The following is a 16952-nucleotide window of genomic DNA, read 5'->3' as shown; positions in this document are numbered from 1 at the left end:
TATAAAAGCTGAAGTATAGTATTTATTGTTGTTAAGCTTCTATTGAGCCACATTAGCATCCATGTCATTATTTTCTTTCCATTAATAAACAAAATTATTTTACTTCCATTCTTTTTCTATTAGTGTTTTAACATTTTCACAGTTTTCACTTCAGCTTTTATAACACCTATGACTCTCTATCTTCATTGTTTTCAACTTTCCATGTAAGCTCTTTAATGCCTCAGACTCTCCCTCCCCTCCTTGCCTCTTCCTCTTCTCATTGAACCCAACTAGTTCATACCTGTTTAGTTGCCACCACCCCTCCACCCCTATAAAATCAAAGAGATGATATATAAACCATTAGACGTCCTCTGTCTCTGTTAACCAGAAGGGGAATAGTTTTGGATTTAACTCTTGCCAGAAACGAGCTCCTTTTAGAGCAGCAAGCCTATATTCTTGAATGGGGATATTGCTCTGTTTCTTAAAACCATATGGTATGTCAAGCGTGTTTTATATATTGGAGTATTATGTGTTTTTTTTTGTTTTGTTTTTATGTCTCTTTACAATGAATTGTTGCCAAGCAAAGTGGTTTGCTCTTTGTTTTGATGCTGAAGGTAATCCCTATATTTGCAGTTCTATGTTTTCATGTTTTTGATAAAATGACTATAAGAAGGTTAAAAAAAAAATGGTCATGTTCGTGTAGAAGAACAAATAGGAAGAACAACTATTAAAAAATACTATTATATTAGTAAACTTCATTCATAAATGGGTTTTCAACACTCAGAATAAAAATCATAAGATGTGTTTCATTGGATTTATTGCAGCAATGAAGGCAGTAAAAAGAATATTTGGCAACGATAATTTTGATTTCCCATCCTTTTCTCCATTAACATGTTGGTACCTCACTTTTGCAACCATTGACATCCTAAACATCCGGTTCCATAAAAAGATTACATTATCTCCAAAACTGAGCCCAAATTCTTCTCCAATTAGCTCCAATGAAAAGAAAGCAAAGAACCAATCTTTGATCGAAAATTCAAATGTTCTATCAATTTTGGTTTTTTTTTTTTTTTTTTTTTTTCTTTTCTTCTTTCTTCCTTTACCACTTGGATTTCAAAAGTTGATATAAAGAGCAAAGATTTGCATAATGTATACTTCATATTGGGATGCATTGCACCAAAAATTGACAAGACATATAATATACTTAGAGCATCAGTATCAACTGTTGCAAAAAAAATTCTATTGTAACACATCAAAAATTAGTTTTGCTACTTTAATATAGCATTTGACAACACACATTACATCACATGTTCTAATTTCATGTCCTATTTCTAAGATGAAGATAGTGGGATAGAAGAATTGGTAGCAAGTGTATTTGGGATTTGAGATTTTGAGACTTTAGAAAGAGAGAAAAAATGTTTGAGAGTTTGGTTTGAGAAAGAGAGGAGGGAAAAAAAAGGTTTTTAGTTTTAGCATTTGGGATGCTAAAAATTTTGGCGTTTAAAACATCTGATATAGCTTGTTTTTTGGTGTTTGGTATGCTAAATGCTAAAAAGTTAGCATTTAGCACACTTGGTTCTAGTACTCTTATATTATAAATAATCTTTATTTTCATTATCCATGTCATCTTTGCCAAAATAGAATAAATTATCTAAAAATTATGACTCTAATACGTAATAATCAAAGTCCTTTCTAAAATTGTTCACTGAATATATAAGTCATCAAACACTATAAGAATGACTATTTGATTTTTGTTTGCCTATAGGTAATAGAAATATATGACTATATGAATAGGTTCTCTATTGTTTTAATTACTTTTGTTAGACTTATGGTTAAATGATTAAATTTATCATTTCTTAATAGTTTAAACTTTTGGGACAATTGGTAATTTAACATGGTATCAGAGCAGGAGATCCTAAGTTCAATCCCTGATTTTACTCTATCTCCCATTAAAAATGTTAAATTCCCACTTGTTGGATCTCTACTTATTAAAGGGAAGTTTAGGCCCACAAGTGAGATGGAGTGTTAGACTTATGGTTAAATGATTAAATTCATTATTTCTTAATAGTTTAAGTTTTTGGGACAATGGTAATTTAACAACTTTAAATGACAATCAATTTCCTCCTCCATTTCCTATCAAATAAAAAAAAAAAAAAGTCCTCCATTGTATTAGAAAAAAGACTCTTTAGGTTTTTATCATTTTTTATTAATTATTATCAATAGATCATGTTAATCATTCAAATAATAGTTACATTCAACCGCACAAAAATTTACATTTAGGTTTGTCTTCTTTTCATTTTTCTACTTTATTATTATCAATTTGAATTCATTATTTTTGTAAAAACCATATTTACTCTACACTATATTTAATTATGAAGTTTCTAGGGTATGTCATTTATTTGATGGTTGATTTAAATTATGTGGTAGTTTATTCACAAAATGATCCTGAACGAATTATTGTTATAAAATTTTACTTTCAAATGAGTTTAACCATAAAATGATCATTAATAATATTCCCACACATTGCGTGGGTTTGTGAATGGTTATTACAATAATATTTTTAAGCTAAAAAAAGTTAAAACCTTGTTCTCCCAATTTTCAGTAAGTTTGCTAGTATAACTAATGCTAGAGTTTAATGGGTAGTACTTTAGCCGTTGCAGCAATATCCAAAGATCATGACTTTGTGTGCACAAGTTTGATCATTTTTATGATTATGTTTCTTTCACTTTTTGGGTCTATGAGGATACCTATCTTAAGGTGTGAAGACCTCCAAAGGGAATAAAATTGTACTTAGGTTTCGATTCTGATTAATTTCTTCATTTCCTTCTTTTGATTACCGGCAACCTTTTCTCTACCCTGCTGGTTATGAATATACTATGAATTGGTAAATTCCTTAAATCCATCGGTAAATTATTGTTAGTGATAAATTATCGATTGTCTCAAAAGTTTAAGCTATTAGGAAATGGTGAATTTATCATTTAACCATAATTCTAACATTTTCACTCACGTGTGGGCCCAAACTCCTCTCAATAAGTGACGCCTAACACGTGAGGTTTTTAGCATTTTAAATGGAAGGTAGAGTGGAGACATGGATCAAATTCAAGACCTCTTGCTCTAATACCATCATAAATTACCTATTGTCCCAAAAGCTTAAACTGTTGGAAAATTGTGAATTTAATCATTTAACCATAATTCTAACCGTTAGAAACAATCAGTTTTATATTTCTATAATGTCCTGACTGCTGGACTATCCATCTCATTGCATCAGGTTTATAGTTTTGCAAGTGATTAAAGCACACAATACACTTTCTCAGATGCTCAAACAGGACATACATTCTTCCATTTGTTTCTATGTTCTAGAGTTGAATTTACATGTAATAAACGGATAATAGCTGTCACCCAGTAAATAATCCAAATTCTTTCAATTATAGACGTCTATGTTTAGGATCTCATTTATAATTTTCAATAAATCCAACTGAAATTAAAAAATAGATAATAATTCATTGATTTACTTTTGGAATTTATCAAAAAAGTTTTGAACTTTTTTGATTGGTTTCATTTATTTATTTCATTTGGTGGTTTTCCCCTAGGAGGTTAGAAATGTCTTTGAGACGTCGTGATGTTGAGCAGTGGATGAGCCATCGACGCTTGCCAGAAGAACTAAGAAGGTATTCCATTCCCGTCATTTGTTTACATTCTTGTTGGCATTTTGTATAGGTTTATTTATTTATTTTTTTTAATACTAAGTGAAGAAGGAGATAAGTGAATGAAGCTTATGGTGTTAGTCCAAGCTCATGTCAAATGGAATACAATTATTTGAGGTTTTTGTTTTCTCATTGTTAAATTATATATTTGAGTGCCCTATGACTTGGACTAATTCTGTCAGACATATCTTGATTCTTGACAGTATGGATCTCTGAAACTTTTAATTACCTTTCAAAAGTTTTTGTGGTAGGCCATTGCCAGAGATTTACATAAATACTCTTTGTACAGAGTAATCTTTCTAGTAGTTTTCAATCTCAAATTTTGTCAAAAATTTCTCATGCCTTAGTCTTGCTCCAAAACTTCACATTTTAAGAGAAGACGAGAAAGTGATTTAGGTTTAAAATGACCAAGGATGTCATTAGCATAGCCATTTCACTGGCTTCATTCTTTTCTTTCCTGTTGTCCAGTCTTCTCTCTTTTATTCATACTCTCTCTCTCTCTCTCTCTCTCTCTCTAATTTATGATCTATATCAAGAGAGCTTGTGATACATGTTAGGTGCGTGCCAAGAGGGTAGTATATGTATCATAAGAATACTTATATTGGATCAGAAACACCCATGTTTTCTCTAAAACTAAAGGCATTTTAGTATTTTTGTAATGATAAGCAAGTGTTAAAAAGGGCCATTTCTTCCCCTTCTTTCTCTTGATCTCTGTTATAGTACATCCATGGAAACCATTAAAATAGTGATAAATATTGCAAGATGAGTATCTCAAGTTTACTTAATAGGAACATAAGCAAATTAAATTGAGAAAGAGACCTAACTTATTTGATAATTTTTTGCTAAACCAGGCTGACTTGGAAAATATATTATGAGGAAAAACTGAAGGAAAATGGCCATCATTTGCACAAGCCCAACTCTCATCACAGCCCTTCCCTTGGATCTTCTTATATTAAGGATTCACTATAGTCAAAGAAAACTAAATGTTTTTTATACTTTTTCTTCTGTTAGTCACCTCTCAAACAGCTCAAATCTGTAGGCCAAGAATCATCCAGTTACCAAATTAAAATCTGGATACCATGCATTTGAAGTTGATGCACACCAGTTCGCACCAAAAGCATATATGAAATTTTTATTGCCTAGCGTAGCACCTTCATTGAAGATGAGATGCTCAAATAATAAATCATGAAGGAGAGATAGTGAGAATTCAAGCTTTGTATCAGTCAAAGGTTGCTTACTGTTACAAGCATGAATGATGTTGGCAATTTGGTTTTTGTATCAGTCAAAAGCTTACTCACCATTAAGGTTACTCATTTTTTATTTTTCTTTTTTGAGGGAGATGGATAGGTAGGATAGATTTTTCAGGGTGATGGGTGGATAGGTTCAGGCATCAAAAGATATTATTACCCTTATTTTGATCAGGTATTTTCTGAGAGCTGGAAAAGGAAAATTATGTGAATTTCTTTTGTCTGTACTCTGTTCATTGTGGGTTCTCTGTCTCTTCAGTTTGGTAAGTTACACGCCCACTCAAGTGAATTTAGAACTCTTGACTTCATCTCCATCTTGTTCTTACAAGGAAAGGAAATGCTATTTGAGCTTGAGCTTATTAGCTTCCTTCCTTTTGGATAATAAAATAGTTTTGATTGATTGAGATGCTAGTTTGAATGCTTAAAGTGTGTATTGAACCACTCCTAAGCGTTTGTGTGTGTCTATACATATAGGTATGTTCAAATATTTGAAGCCAATGCAGATAACATGTGCATGAAGGATTTCACATTCCCAAATTGCCTTTTGATGCAGGATTTATTGGCAATCTTACCCATATAATTGGCTTAATGTAGGCAAGTACGACATGCTGAACGGTATAATTGGGCTGCTACTAGAGGTGTAAATGAAGAAATGCTTTTGGAGAATTTGCCCGAAGACCTTCAGAGAGATATAAGACGCCATCTCTGCAAATTTGTTAAGAAAGTAAGCTTCAAAATGTCTGAGCTTCATTACATGAATTTTCTAATATTGTATGTTTATTAATCTTAGAATAAATCTTGTAGCTTTGATCCTTAATCCTATGTTTGATTATTAAAAAGTAGTTTCCTTGGAGGATCTTCTGGAAAAATTGATTATTATGTTCTTTATGTGGACAAAAAAAAAAATCACGAGACCATAACAACAAAACCCTCATCTCAAAATCTCCCCAAAACATCAAATTCCTCAACAACCACTGGACAAACCCATTTCTCTAACCTTACTACCTTTAAACATTTTAATCAGACCTTGTCAAAGATTCCAAAGCAATGGAAACTTAAAATGTTCAACCTGATCTCCAAGCTATACACTTAATTTCGCCCACGCCATGATTCTGATAATCTTGAACAACAAAGTAAGCATGCTTGAAAGATAAAAAAAATCCATCCACAAATATCCAAACTGATCCATGCTGCAAAAGCTGCATTAAACTGAGGTTGAAAATGCAAGAGCACAGAATCATCTCTCAAAAACTTTCAAGCCTTGATAATTTCATTGGAGAATTGCAAGGGAAAATTCAAATGATCAATGGGGAATCGGGAACGATTGCTATCATAGTCAAAGACATTTGTCTATTCTCCCAGCTATTAGAAAAAAGGAGAAAGAATAGGAGCAAATAGAGTCCCAGATAAAGTTTCTAGAAGATTTTAAATTTTAGAAGAAAAAAAAAAAACTGTGTTTAAGTTAATATGGTTTACCCTAACGTTGGTTTTATTATACTTAGATAATAATATGCAAGTTAAAATTATACATTCAAAAGGGAAAATTTTGACGATTGATAATTTACATAAGAAGAAAGTGTGGTTTCTATATTGGTGTTACATGTGTAAAAGTAGTGGGGAAATAGTAGACCATCTTTTTACTGTCATATTGCATTTGAGCTATGATCTATGGGGATCACCTTGTTTGTTATCTATCGGGTAATGCCAAAGACTGTGGTTGAGATTCTAGCATGCTGTCAAGAAGATTTTGGTCGTCATTGCAATGGTGTCATCTATATGGCTGTCCCTCATTGCTTGATGTGGTGCATTTGGTGAGAGAAAAACAATCAGTGCTTTGAGGATTATGGAAGGACAGTAGTTGATCTAAAACTGTTCTTTTTTAGAACACTATCCGATTGGATGTCTATCATAGGAAGCTACTCTATTTATTTAATTTATGATTTGATGAATGTTTGTAATTGTTAATGGGTATAAAGCACAGGGTAAAACAGTAATATCATTGTGCTCCCTTTATATATAAATAATATTTTATGTCTTAGAGTTAACTAATCAACCCTAAACACTTTTACTCAGATAACATGGTATCACCCAACCCCTTGCTGTTAACCCCACCGACCCCAACCCATCACTATTCCACATCACTATTCCACAGCCTGCGACCAGAATCGTTGCCTTCCTTCACTGATTTGAGCTCTGACAACCCTAACAAGCCAAGATTTGCTGGCCGGAGGCATTGCCTAGCGTTGGTGACTGAATTTTGGGCCTCACTACACTAGATTGACATTGTTTGACTACAATTCCGTAATGATTCTAGTCTTCCTCCTCCTGAGACCCATCGTAGCCCTTGAGCCAACACACCTACTCTTGCGTCGTTGCCGGATTTTCAGTCTAGGGTTTCATCCACTCCTTGTTATGGTTTGAATTGTTATGATTTTCTTAGTTTAGTTTGTTTCTATTTTCTGATTGGGCAGCCTTGAGTTGATTTGTTGTGCTGGAACTGTGTTTGGTTGATATCTAGTGGTGGATTGGGTAAATTGGTGTTGGTATGGATTGTTTGAGTGGCTGTGGTGAATGGTAGGGTTGATATTTGAATGGTATCTTGTTCTTCAACATAAATTCTCCCTTGATGTAACACACCATTTCTCTGCTACCACATGTGATGTACAGTAGACCATAAGGCTAAGCGGAATACTTTGAATCTAAGGCTCTTACCTTTGGCATGTATTTCACCCCAAGCCATGATCTCATCCCAACAAAAGCTTGGATGCTTCACCAATCTCCAACTCATGAGAGTCCTCCATAATCTCCTAGAGAAAGAGAATTCAAAGAAGAGGTGCTCCCTATTTTCAATTTTATTTCTTCATGGTACCCATTTAGTATCTCCATTAAAGCCTTGTTTAAGCATTCTTTCCTTGGTTGACAATCTATTCAACATGTCCAACCAACCAATAAAGGCATGCTTGGGTATGGCTCTTGAATTTTCAATCTCCACCAGCTAACCTCAGCTTTTTTCTCTCTAATGGCCTCCAAAGATTCTGCACAAGAGTAAGAGCCGGATTTGGAAGGGATCCAAATTGGTCTATCTTCCACAACAAAATCAACAAGTCTCAGTTTGCTTTGGATTGAGACTAGGTTATAGGATCTAGCTGGTGACCAAATCCAATTACCCTTTTGCTTTGGATAGAGAATAGGTTATAGGATCTAGCTGGTGACCAAATCCAGTTACCCTCTTGCAACACACTGTACAAAAGAGCATTAGAAGAGCTGACTGCATCATACATTATTTTGTGGCCATATTTCAAGGACCAGACACCATCTGGATGCCACCAATCATGCCAAAAATGGATATTCCTACTTGAACACACATCAAATCTAATGAAGGGCCTAGCAATCTACTTGAGCTTCTAGATTTCCTCAAGTATAGCTTATGCCCTTCTTTCAATTCAACTCACATATTCCCTCGCTCCCTATTGTCATTTGGTTGATAGACCCCTAGAGAACGTTCATTCGAAATGTTCTTCTAAGCTTCAAATGAGACATGATACTGAATAAAACCTAATGTAACAATCTACTTTTCCACTACTCTCTTGTCTCACATCAACTATATCCCCTTGCCAATTGCACAACTTGAAGAACCTCCCACTACACATAGGGACCTTGCCGAATGCTCTTAAAAATTCCACGAATCATAGATTCAACCTTTGAATACACACAACCTTCCAACCATGCAAACAATTTTGATAACTTCCCTTATTTATGGGGTTTGTTAGCAGCCCTACAAGCTACAACAATCTTTTATTTCAGTTGCTTACTAGCCTCTTTTCTCGTTGCATCATAATTAATTGAAGATTATGTTCTTAATCTCCGTCACACCTTTTACTGAAGAGCTTGAGCACTTCTCACCATATGTTCTCAATAGTTACTCACGAACAAATGTATAACTTTTGATCCTTAAAGTCCTTTGTCAAAACTCTCTACGATTCTTTGGACCCTTGAATTTAACATATCTTTCTTGCTGAAACCTCCCATATCTTCCCTCTCTTGCATTGTCAATTATTGTGATGTGCTTGCTTACAATGTGACTACAATCATAATCCCTTTCTTTCTGAAAATTGGCTCCTCGTCACTATTAGCATAGCTATCACCTTGGTCTTTCCCAAGCACCAATTGGAGTTCAATTTCATCCAAGAGTGTCATTAGCTCTCAATGGACTAGAAGCTGGCCAGTTTGTCCATCGGGCTAGACTGCCTCTTTTCTTACACTTCGCTTGGTATTGCGCAAGTTTGTACTCCTGTTGAGTTCAACCTTTGACGCCCATTGCATCATATAACTGGCCATGCATCATTAGGGAATATGTTTGGGCATGCATATTGAATTTCCAGCACTTTCAGTATAGATTTGCATTAGTAGTTTCATCTGGTTCCTCTTAGTCTTGGAGTACTATCATTTGTCTTTGCTCAAGCTCAATCCAATCTCTAGAGTTTGCCGAATTGAGTCTTATGTAATCTTATGCATTCAAAAATAATAATATTGGGTATACATACGTAAGACAACGTTGTTTGTCTCATGTCATGAGAGCTTTAGTTTGGTCACTTAACTGGAGTTCCATTTGATTATGCCCATTAGAGTTATGGGCTTTCTGCTCTGGGTCCTCTTGTGTCAACTAGAATCCACCATATTATGATTTTGGGCTTATTTGACTTGTACCAATTGTTGTATGCATCATTTTAAATTGAAGTCCAGCTCATAATTAGTTTCTCCTAAAATTATTAAATTACATTGAACTCTCTTCAGACAAAGTTTGGCTTTAAACTTGTTTGAAACTATTTTTTCTAGCCCATTATGTGTCGAATTATAAGATTGTCCATGTGTACTATTTAAATAAGTCACATGACTCATTAAAAAAGACGTGACAAAAATTACACATGGATGATCTCTTCAGTTGTCACATAATAGATTAAAGCAAGATAGCTCCAAATTGGTTTGGAGCCAAACTTTTTCCTCATTCTGCCATTCTCTTGGTCTAGAAAACATCTCAATCAACTTTTTTTTTTTTTTTTTTTTGAGAATCGCATCTCAATCAACTTAAGTTGCTTGATTGGTTTTCACTTCTTTTATGTGATCATTAACAATACAATTCAATACCACCAACCCAGTCCATAATGACCCAGTGATTCTATTTCCCATTATCTTGAATATTTTGAAAGGGCCCGCTCTACCAACTTCATAGCACGAAGTCCAAATGTCTTTTGGTCAATTCTAAGAAGTACTTGACCCCACATCATCAATCAAAACTTCCCTCTCTATTATTGGAATCTTTTCATATGATAAACTATTAAAGTTAATGTGAACTGCACCCAGTTCTTGCCAAAAGTCAAAACCATATCTCCATTAAAACACAACCACAACCTAAAAAAAAAAAAAAAAAACACACACACACACACACACACGGGGTCCTCTAGCTTTAACCATTGATTCATGCTTGTCGTGAAATCCAATATTCTCAGAGATCTCTTGACAATCCAAAGAAAAGTAAGGTTAACCATGAGAAAATCTATACTAGAAAATCAAAAAATTTTAATGGCTTCCTCGTTTTGTTCAATTCATATATTATATATATTTTTCTTTTTGGTATTCCTTTTCTTTCAAATTATCAGTTTTCAAGATGAATTATAAGTGGTCAGTCCAAATGACAGTATTAAAACTTTTTTTTGATAAGTAATAAGTTTATTGATATCAAAAAGGGGAGCACCCTAGTACACAGGGAGTGTACAAGGGGTCAAACAATCAAGAACAAAAGTAATAAGAATCTAGGAAATCAAGAAAAGATAAAAATGATTGGTCCCGCAATGCAGCAAACCAATCCATTAAAGTTCTAAAGAAAAATAGCTTCAAGTTTGATATTGATCTCTCCTTATCTTCAAAGCACCTACTATTTCTCTCTCTCCAAAGAAACCACAATAAGCAATGGGGAACAATCAACCATATATACCCATTTCAATGACAACCAAATTTGCCTTGCCAACATGCTAAAAGCTGCACTACAGATTGCGGCATAACCCAGCTCACTCTAAACAATCCGAACACTGTAGCCCACATATCCATTGCAACAGGAAAATGAAGAAAAAGATGATCAACTGATTCACCATTACACTTGCACATTTAGCACCAATCTAATATCCAAACCTTCCTTTTTCGTAAATTGTCAATCGTTAAGCACTTTCCCAAAGCAAAGCAGCAGTCCAAATAAAGAAAGCTACTCGAGAAGGAATCTTCTGTTTCCAAATACTTTTCCAAAGAAAGCAATAGTCATTAGAGCCCACTAAGAGACTATAATAGCCTTTAACCAGGAAGCCCTTCTCTTTATCAAGTTTCCAGCACATCTTATCCTCACCAAACCCTTTCACTGAAGCACCATAAATGGTATCCATGAAACCAGCCACTGCCTCTAATTCCTGAGCATGCCCACCCTTAAAGAAACTTACATCCCAAAAAAGGACTCCATTATCAAGCTTCATAAGTTCAGCCACACTAACCTTCTTGTCTGACCACACCAATGGTCTTGCCAAAATTTCAACCTGGACTCATCCCCAATATCATATAGAATGTGGCGAGAAAAAGGCCATCTCCTACTAATATATTTCCACAAGCCAACACCATATGGACCATTAGGAGCAGTTTGTTTGTATGCTTCTTGCTACATACCTGTTGTGTGACCACTACTTGAAGTCTCCTTGGGATTGAATTTTATGGCTCCACTAACCAATTGTCCCCTTTTAGTTTAGTTGTTATTCTGAAAATCATTTCTCATCCTTTGTACTCAAGAGTAAGTCTACTACTACAACAATTTCCACAACTTGCCTACGTGTTGAGTTGTTAGACGTGGAAAAATAATAGTGGGTCTATAATTCCACTACTCATAAATCGCCACGTGAATAAGTTGTGGCAAAGTTGTGGAAATGATTGTGGTACCAGACTTACTCTTCTACTCAATCCAGGAAAGATTTGTCTTGCATGTTCAAGCTTCAAAAAGTTCGAAGCTTTAGAAAGAGGAAAACCTACAAAAATACTTAAAGATTTAGAGAAACCCTCAATTTTGTGCTTTCTAATATTAAACCCTAAAACTTTGACCTTATTAGAATTGTCATGTGGACAGAATTAAAATAACCACAACCCTAAAGAGAAATGACCAAAAAATCTATTAACATAAGAAGAGGCAAGAGGGTTCTCGCATAAGTACCCTAATTTCCCACTTCTAATTTGTTACTTTCTAGGGGTGGTAATTTATGTTCGCGTGTCGAGTTCGTGCCGTGTTAATTCATAAGTATCTGACTATATAGGTCAACACTAACCCGACATGTTTATTAAATAGGTCAAGATTCCTCAACCTTAACACATATTAAACGGGTTAATTATGTCAACCTGTTTATCAGATTTTATCAAAATGAAAAAAAAAAAAATTTATGAAAAAACAAGCAAATAAATATTTTTAATATAAAATTTAAAACTAACGAGTAATTGCTTCACAAATAATCATTCAAAACTAAAGCATATCTCAATATCACAAATAATCAATCACAATATGTCAAAGAAAATAAATTACAACAACTAATAAGTTTATATACTTAGGGTATGAAAGGTATATTAGTAAAATGTCATTTAATTAAACAGGTCAAACGGGTTCTATATGTTGAACACTAACCCAACTTATTTATTAAATGGGTTAGTCACGTTAATCTGAATATGACACGAACCTATTAAGGCTCAACCCGTAATCTATAAATTTCGTGTCGTGTGGAGTCGGGTTTGCGGGTCGTGTTCAATTTTGCCACCTTTATTACTTCCTAGTTCTTTTTTGGTTATTTTTGGCTTTTAGGGCTCATGTATTGATATTTATTTTTATTTTTTTCCTTGATTTGCTGCTTAGAGAAAATCTGTCTTCACAGACTAACATGTTTAAGTTGAGCCCATCAAACTAATACATGCTTAAGTTAAACCTGTTTCTATGCACGTTGTGAGGATTTAAAAATATACTGCAGGTTCGGATATTTGCCCTGATGGATGATCCTATCCTAGATGCCATTTGTGAGAGACTAAGACAAAAGATATACATCAAAGGAAGCAGAATTTTGTATCATGGTGGCCTGGTTGAGAAGATGGTTTTCATTGTACGCGGAAAAGCAGAGAGCAAAGGAGAAGATGGTATTGTAGTTCCCTTGTCTGAAGGGGATGTTTGTGGTGAGGAACTTCTAACATGGTGTCTCGAGCATTCTTCAATAAGCAAAGGTATAAGGTTCATCATTAACTGACTGTATAATTTTCAAATAACTGTATCTAAAAGATAGCACCATATTTTGCCAACATGTTTCTATTGCAGATGGAAGAAAAATAAGGATTCCTGGACAGAGATTGCTTAGCAATAGGACGGTAACATGCTTAACAAATATTGAAGCATTTTCACTCCGAGCTGCAGACCTTGAGGAAGTCACCAGTCTTTTTGCAAGATTCTTGCGGAATCCACGTGTTAATGGGGCCATAAGGTTTTTTTGCTGTCAACTTTTATCTGAAAGCTTGATTCAGAAGAGTACTTTGATAAATACAGCTTCTCATATATTAAAAAACTGCTGTCCTCCCAAACTGACTGAGCCTAAATAATTCACATTGTATTTGGAAACATGATTTCTTAGATAGAACGTCTTTTCTTTTGGATTTCTAGGATGAATAACACAGATATTGTAAAAGCAAGTGATTTTCTTAGTCATGTAGATAAGAAAGTTCGTTTGGGTTTCTTTTTAAATGCCTCCTATAATAATGTGAAATTTGCTTTATTGTAGGTATGAATCACCCTACTGGAGATCCCTTGCAGCAATCCGCATACAGGTAGCATGGAGATACAGAAAGAAACGTCTAAATCGTGCATATACTGCTCATTCTAATAATTCATCAAGAGTTTGATTCCAACTATTATATCATGTATATGCACGGTTTTATGTGACTCCTTGTAGATCCTGACCATCATGTGAAGCTATAAATTTTGATTTACTATTGCAGTCTTGTAATGACTTGGTCATGGTGTATGTGTGTAGTAATGTTGCCAATTAAGCATGTCCCACTTTGGAAAGTAGATATTTGGCTACTAATGCTAAGAAGGTGATCTTTGCAACAATTCATTATTTGTTGGGAAGGGATTGGTCTTCTGGAATATGCAAATCGACACATTTGGTGGGTCATAGGCATTTTGTTTTATTGGTAAGGTTGCACGTTGTTTGGATATGCGTGATCTATGGTTTGAGTTTTTGCATTCTACCCTTTCAGTCCTTGTGCTTATTTACATCGCTTCTTTTTGTTTTCCTGCAAAATCCTCAAGTGCTGTGCTACATCAGTTTTAGTGAGCGTGTCTGTCAGCACAAGATTTGATCTTTAAGACTTTTCCATGACAAGATTTTACTGGTTGGGATGGTTGATATCTTACCGCTTTGTATTGTCAATGGTCTATTCCTTCAATCTTCATCCTCCCATCGTGAATTCGAATTGCTATAGTTTATAGTTCAACTTCAACACCCTAACAACTAGAAATAATCACAAATAATTCAGCAGAAAAAAAAGAAAAATGAAAAAACCATCTGTACCACTAAATCAAACCTCGTCTTCCATCCCAAGACTTTTTCCTAAATTGTTCACTTTTTCCTAAATTGTTCACTTGTGATAGTTTGTTATTGATTTGTCACTAGAACTATTTCATACTCTTGTACGAACTCCTATATATTCTCTCATAACAAATCATTGAAATATACCAAAATTCTAAAAGGCCTTCTTTATTTATTTATTATAAACAGATCATTCTGTCTTCAAATCCAGAACCTCTACTAACCACAAGAAAGCCTTTAAATGCTTCTCTATATGCTTAACAATTTCCATTAGACAAATGGGAATGTTAGTCCTGTAAACTTGTATCTCGCTTATTACAGATTAAATTACATTACATGCAAAATAAAGCTTCTTATGATTCCAAGAGTTGATTCTTGAGGCCTAACAACAACTTGAATTCATTTAATACTTTAATATAAAAGTGACTGAAGAACTATATGGGCCACTGAAAACCCCATCAAGTCGTGTAGCTCGATTCATCAACTTTTGTAAAGACATCTATTTGCAATGACAAAAAAGTGGGAAATAAGAATCTTTCTGAAACCCAGAATTTATTAAATGTTCTTTTCTTTTTTGGTCTACACCCAAAAACAAAAAATAAAAATCAAGTATTCATGGTTAAATTCAAGTATATGAAATGAAAATCTCATCCCCACTTGTCAATGTGGCCAGTCCATCAAAATCCCTCGCCATTTTTCTTTTCTACGAGTACATATATTCTGTCTCCTTTATTGGAATTTACTCTCACATTATTAAAATGCGTTATTGGTCCAATTAAGTATAGGAGATGAAATTATTTAAGTTCATTCAATAACATTTTCAATTATAGGACTCAATCTTTTCTTTCAGTATTGGATAATGCATTTTTCTCAACCAAAAAAAGAAAAAAAAGAAAGAAAAAAGTATTGGATAATGCATGATAACTAAGCAATTAGTTAGTGAAAATCACTTAATATATTCAGTCATCAACAACAACATTCTCGTGAATGCTAAATGGGTTGTTTTTGAGATCACTGTACTATGAACTCTCTTATCCTTCTTTCCTCCTCCTTTGACATGAACACAACAAGCAATATCATTGTAAATCAACTGCCACTGTGTTATCGTTCTCATTACCAACTCCATAATTATCGCCAATGTTTCGGTCATTTCCACAGTTACTATTAGAATGGTCAATGATTTAATGTTACCACAGCCAAAGTATCTAGCTATTTTTTTTTTTTTGTCATAAAGTATCTAGCTATTGACTATTACTTTAATGAACTGTGAAATTATTTAATGCACCTGGTAACTACACAAGAGCGTTATATCAATGTTTTTTAGGGTTCAAACGTTATAAAAAGAAAGGGAAAAAAGAAAAAAAAAAGTTTTTTTTTTAGAGATAATTACAAAATGTTGTTAACCCTGCAGTTCAATTCTTTCTCTCCTAAACCCTCAAACACTTTGTGCATGGGAAAATGCCAATTCAGCTACAAAAAGTATTGTTATTTTTCAAAACTGTTAAGACTTTAAATTCTTATGTATTAACATATTATTTTTCATAAATTTTATATAAATAGTAAAATTTGGAAATAAATATATAATAAATTTATTTTTTCTTCCAATTAAACTCTATGATTTCATACGCCCAAATGAGCACTATATGATTTAAAACTGTTATAAAATTGTTATAGTTTAATTATTTTATAAGTTTAACAAAATTCAATATAGTTTAATTATTGTTATGGTTTAATTATTTTATAGTATTGTTATATTTATTAGTTATATGAATCTTGCTCTTCTATATTAATTTGTTTTATAATTTTCAAAATTATGATTTATGAATTACCAAAAAAAAAAAAAAAAATTTAATCTTGCTCCTTATATTCATCTTATGGGAAGTTAAATGTTTTTTTCTTAGGTTGTCCTTTCAAATTATTACTATTAAGTCATAAAAACTTACTCTAATTAAAAGAATTTGTAAAAAAAAAAAATGAAAAACCCATTAATTTCATATTTCAACATTGTTTCTAATTAAACTACTTTTTTTTTTTTTAATATTTCCAATTCGTAATTCATTTTCTTTCATCACCAATAATTCAATAATAATAAAACAAGCAACACGCAAAATGATCCTTCCTTTTAACATATTCCTCCAGCTAAAAGCTACAGAGGTAGCCAGCCGAGCATGTAGTACTATACAAACTTTGCAAAATGGTCCTACTCCTACCTATAACCTAAAGAAACGCTCAAAATTGTACTAGCACTTCTACTTCTTCTATGTGTAATAACTCAATGAGTTAGTATTCTCTCAATTCACATACGCCATTGTTAAAAATTGAATTCACTTGGTGTGAATATTCATATCCCTAGCTAACTAAATTATTATTATATA

At 33.5% G+C, this 16952-nt stretch overlaps 1 protein-coding gene across 1 annotated transcript in view; it reads left to right on the top strand.

Moving 5' to 3' along the window:
* The window catches only part of LOC112012074 (probable cyclic nucleotide-gated ion channel 20, chloroplastic), a 49275-nt gene extending 35072 nt beyond the window's left edge, over window positions 1-14203 (top strand). Inside the window, exons 9-13 of the mRNA XM_024044436.2 lie at window positions 3570-3647; window positions 5525-5654; window positions 12970-13216; window positions 13308-13470; window positions 13765-14203. Coding sequence (XP_023900204.2) covers window positions 3570-3647; window positions 5525-5654; window positions 12970-13216; window positions 13308-13470; window positions 13765-13885 — 739 coding nt within the window. The 3' untranslated portion in view covers window positions 13886-14203. The remainder of the gene's footprint in view (window positions 1-3569; window positions 3648-5524; window positions 5655-12969; window positions 13217-13307; window positions 13471-13764) is intronic.
* The last annotated feature ends 2749 nt before the right edge of the window (window positions 14204-16952 follow it).

Source organism: Quercus suber, unplaced genomic scaffold (genome assembly GCF_002906115.3).
Source record: "Quercus suber isolate HL8 unplaced genomic scaffold, Cork oak 2.0 scaffold_668, whole genome shotgun sequence".
Lineage (NCBI taxonomy): Eukaryota > Viridiplantae > Streptophyta > Magnoliopsida > Fagales > Fagaceae > Quercus > Quercus suber.
Note: the sequence above shows the minus strand (reverse complement) of the source record. Positions and strands in the feature narration are given on the sequence as shown.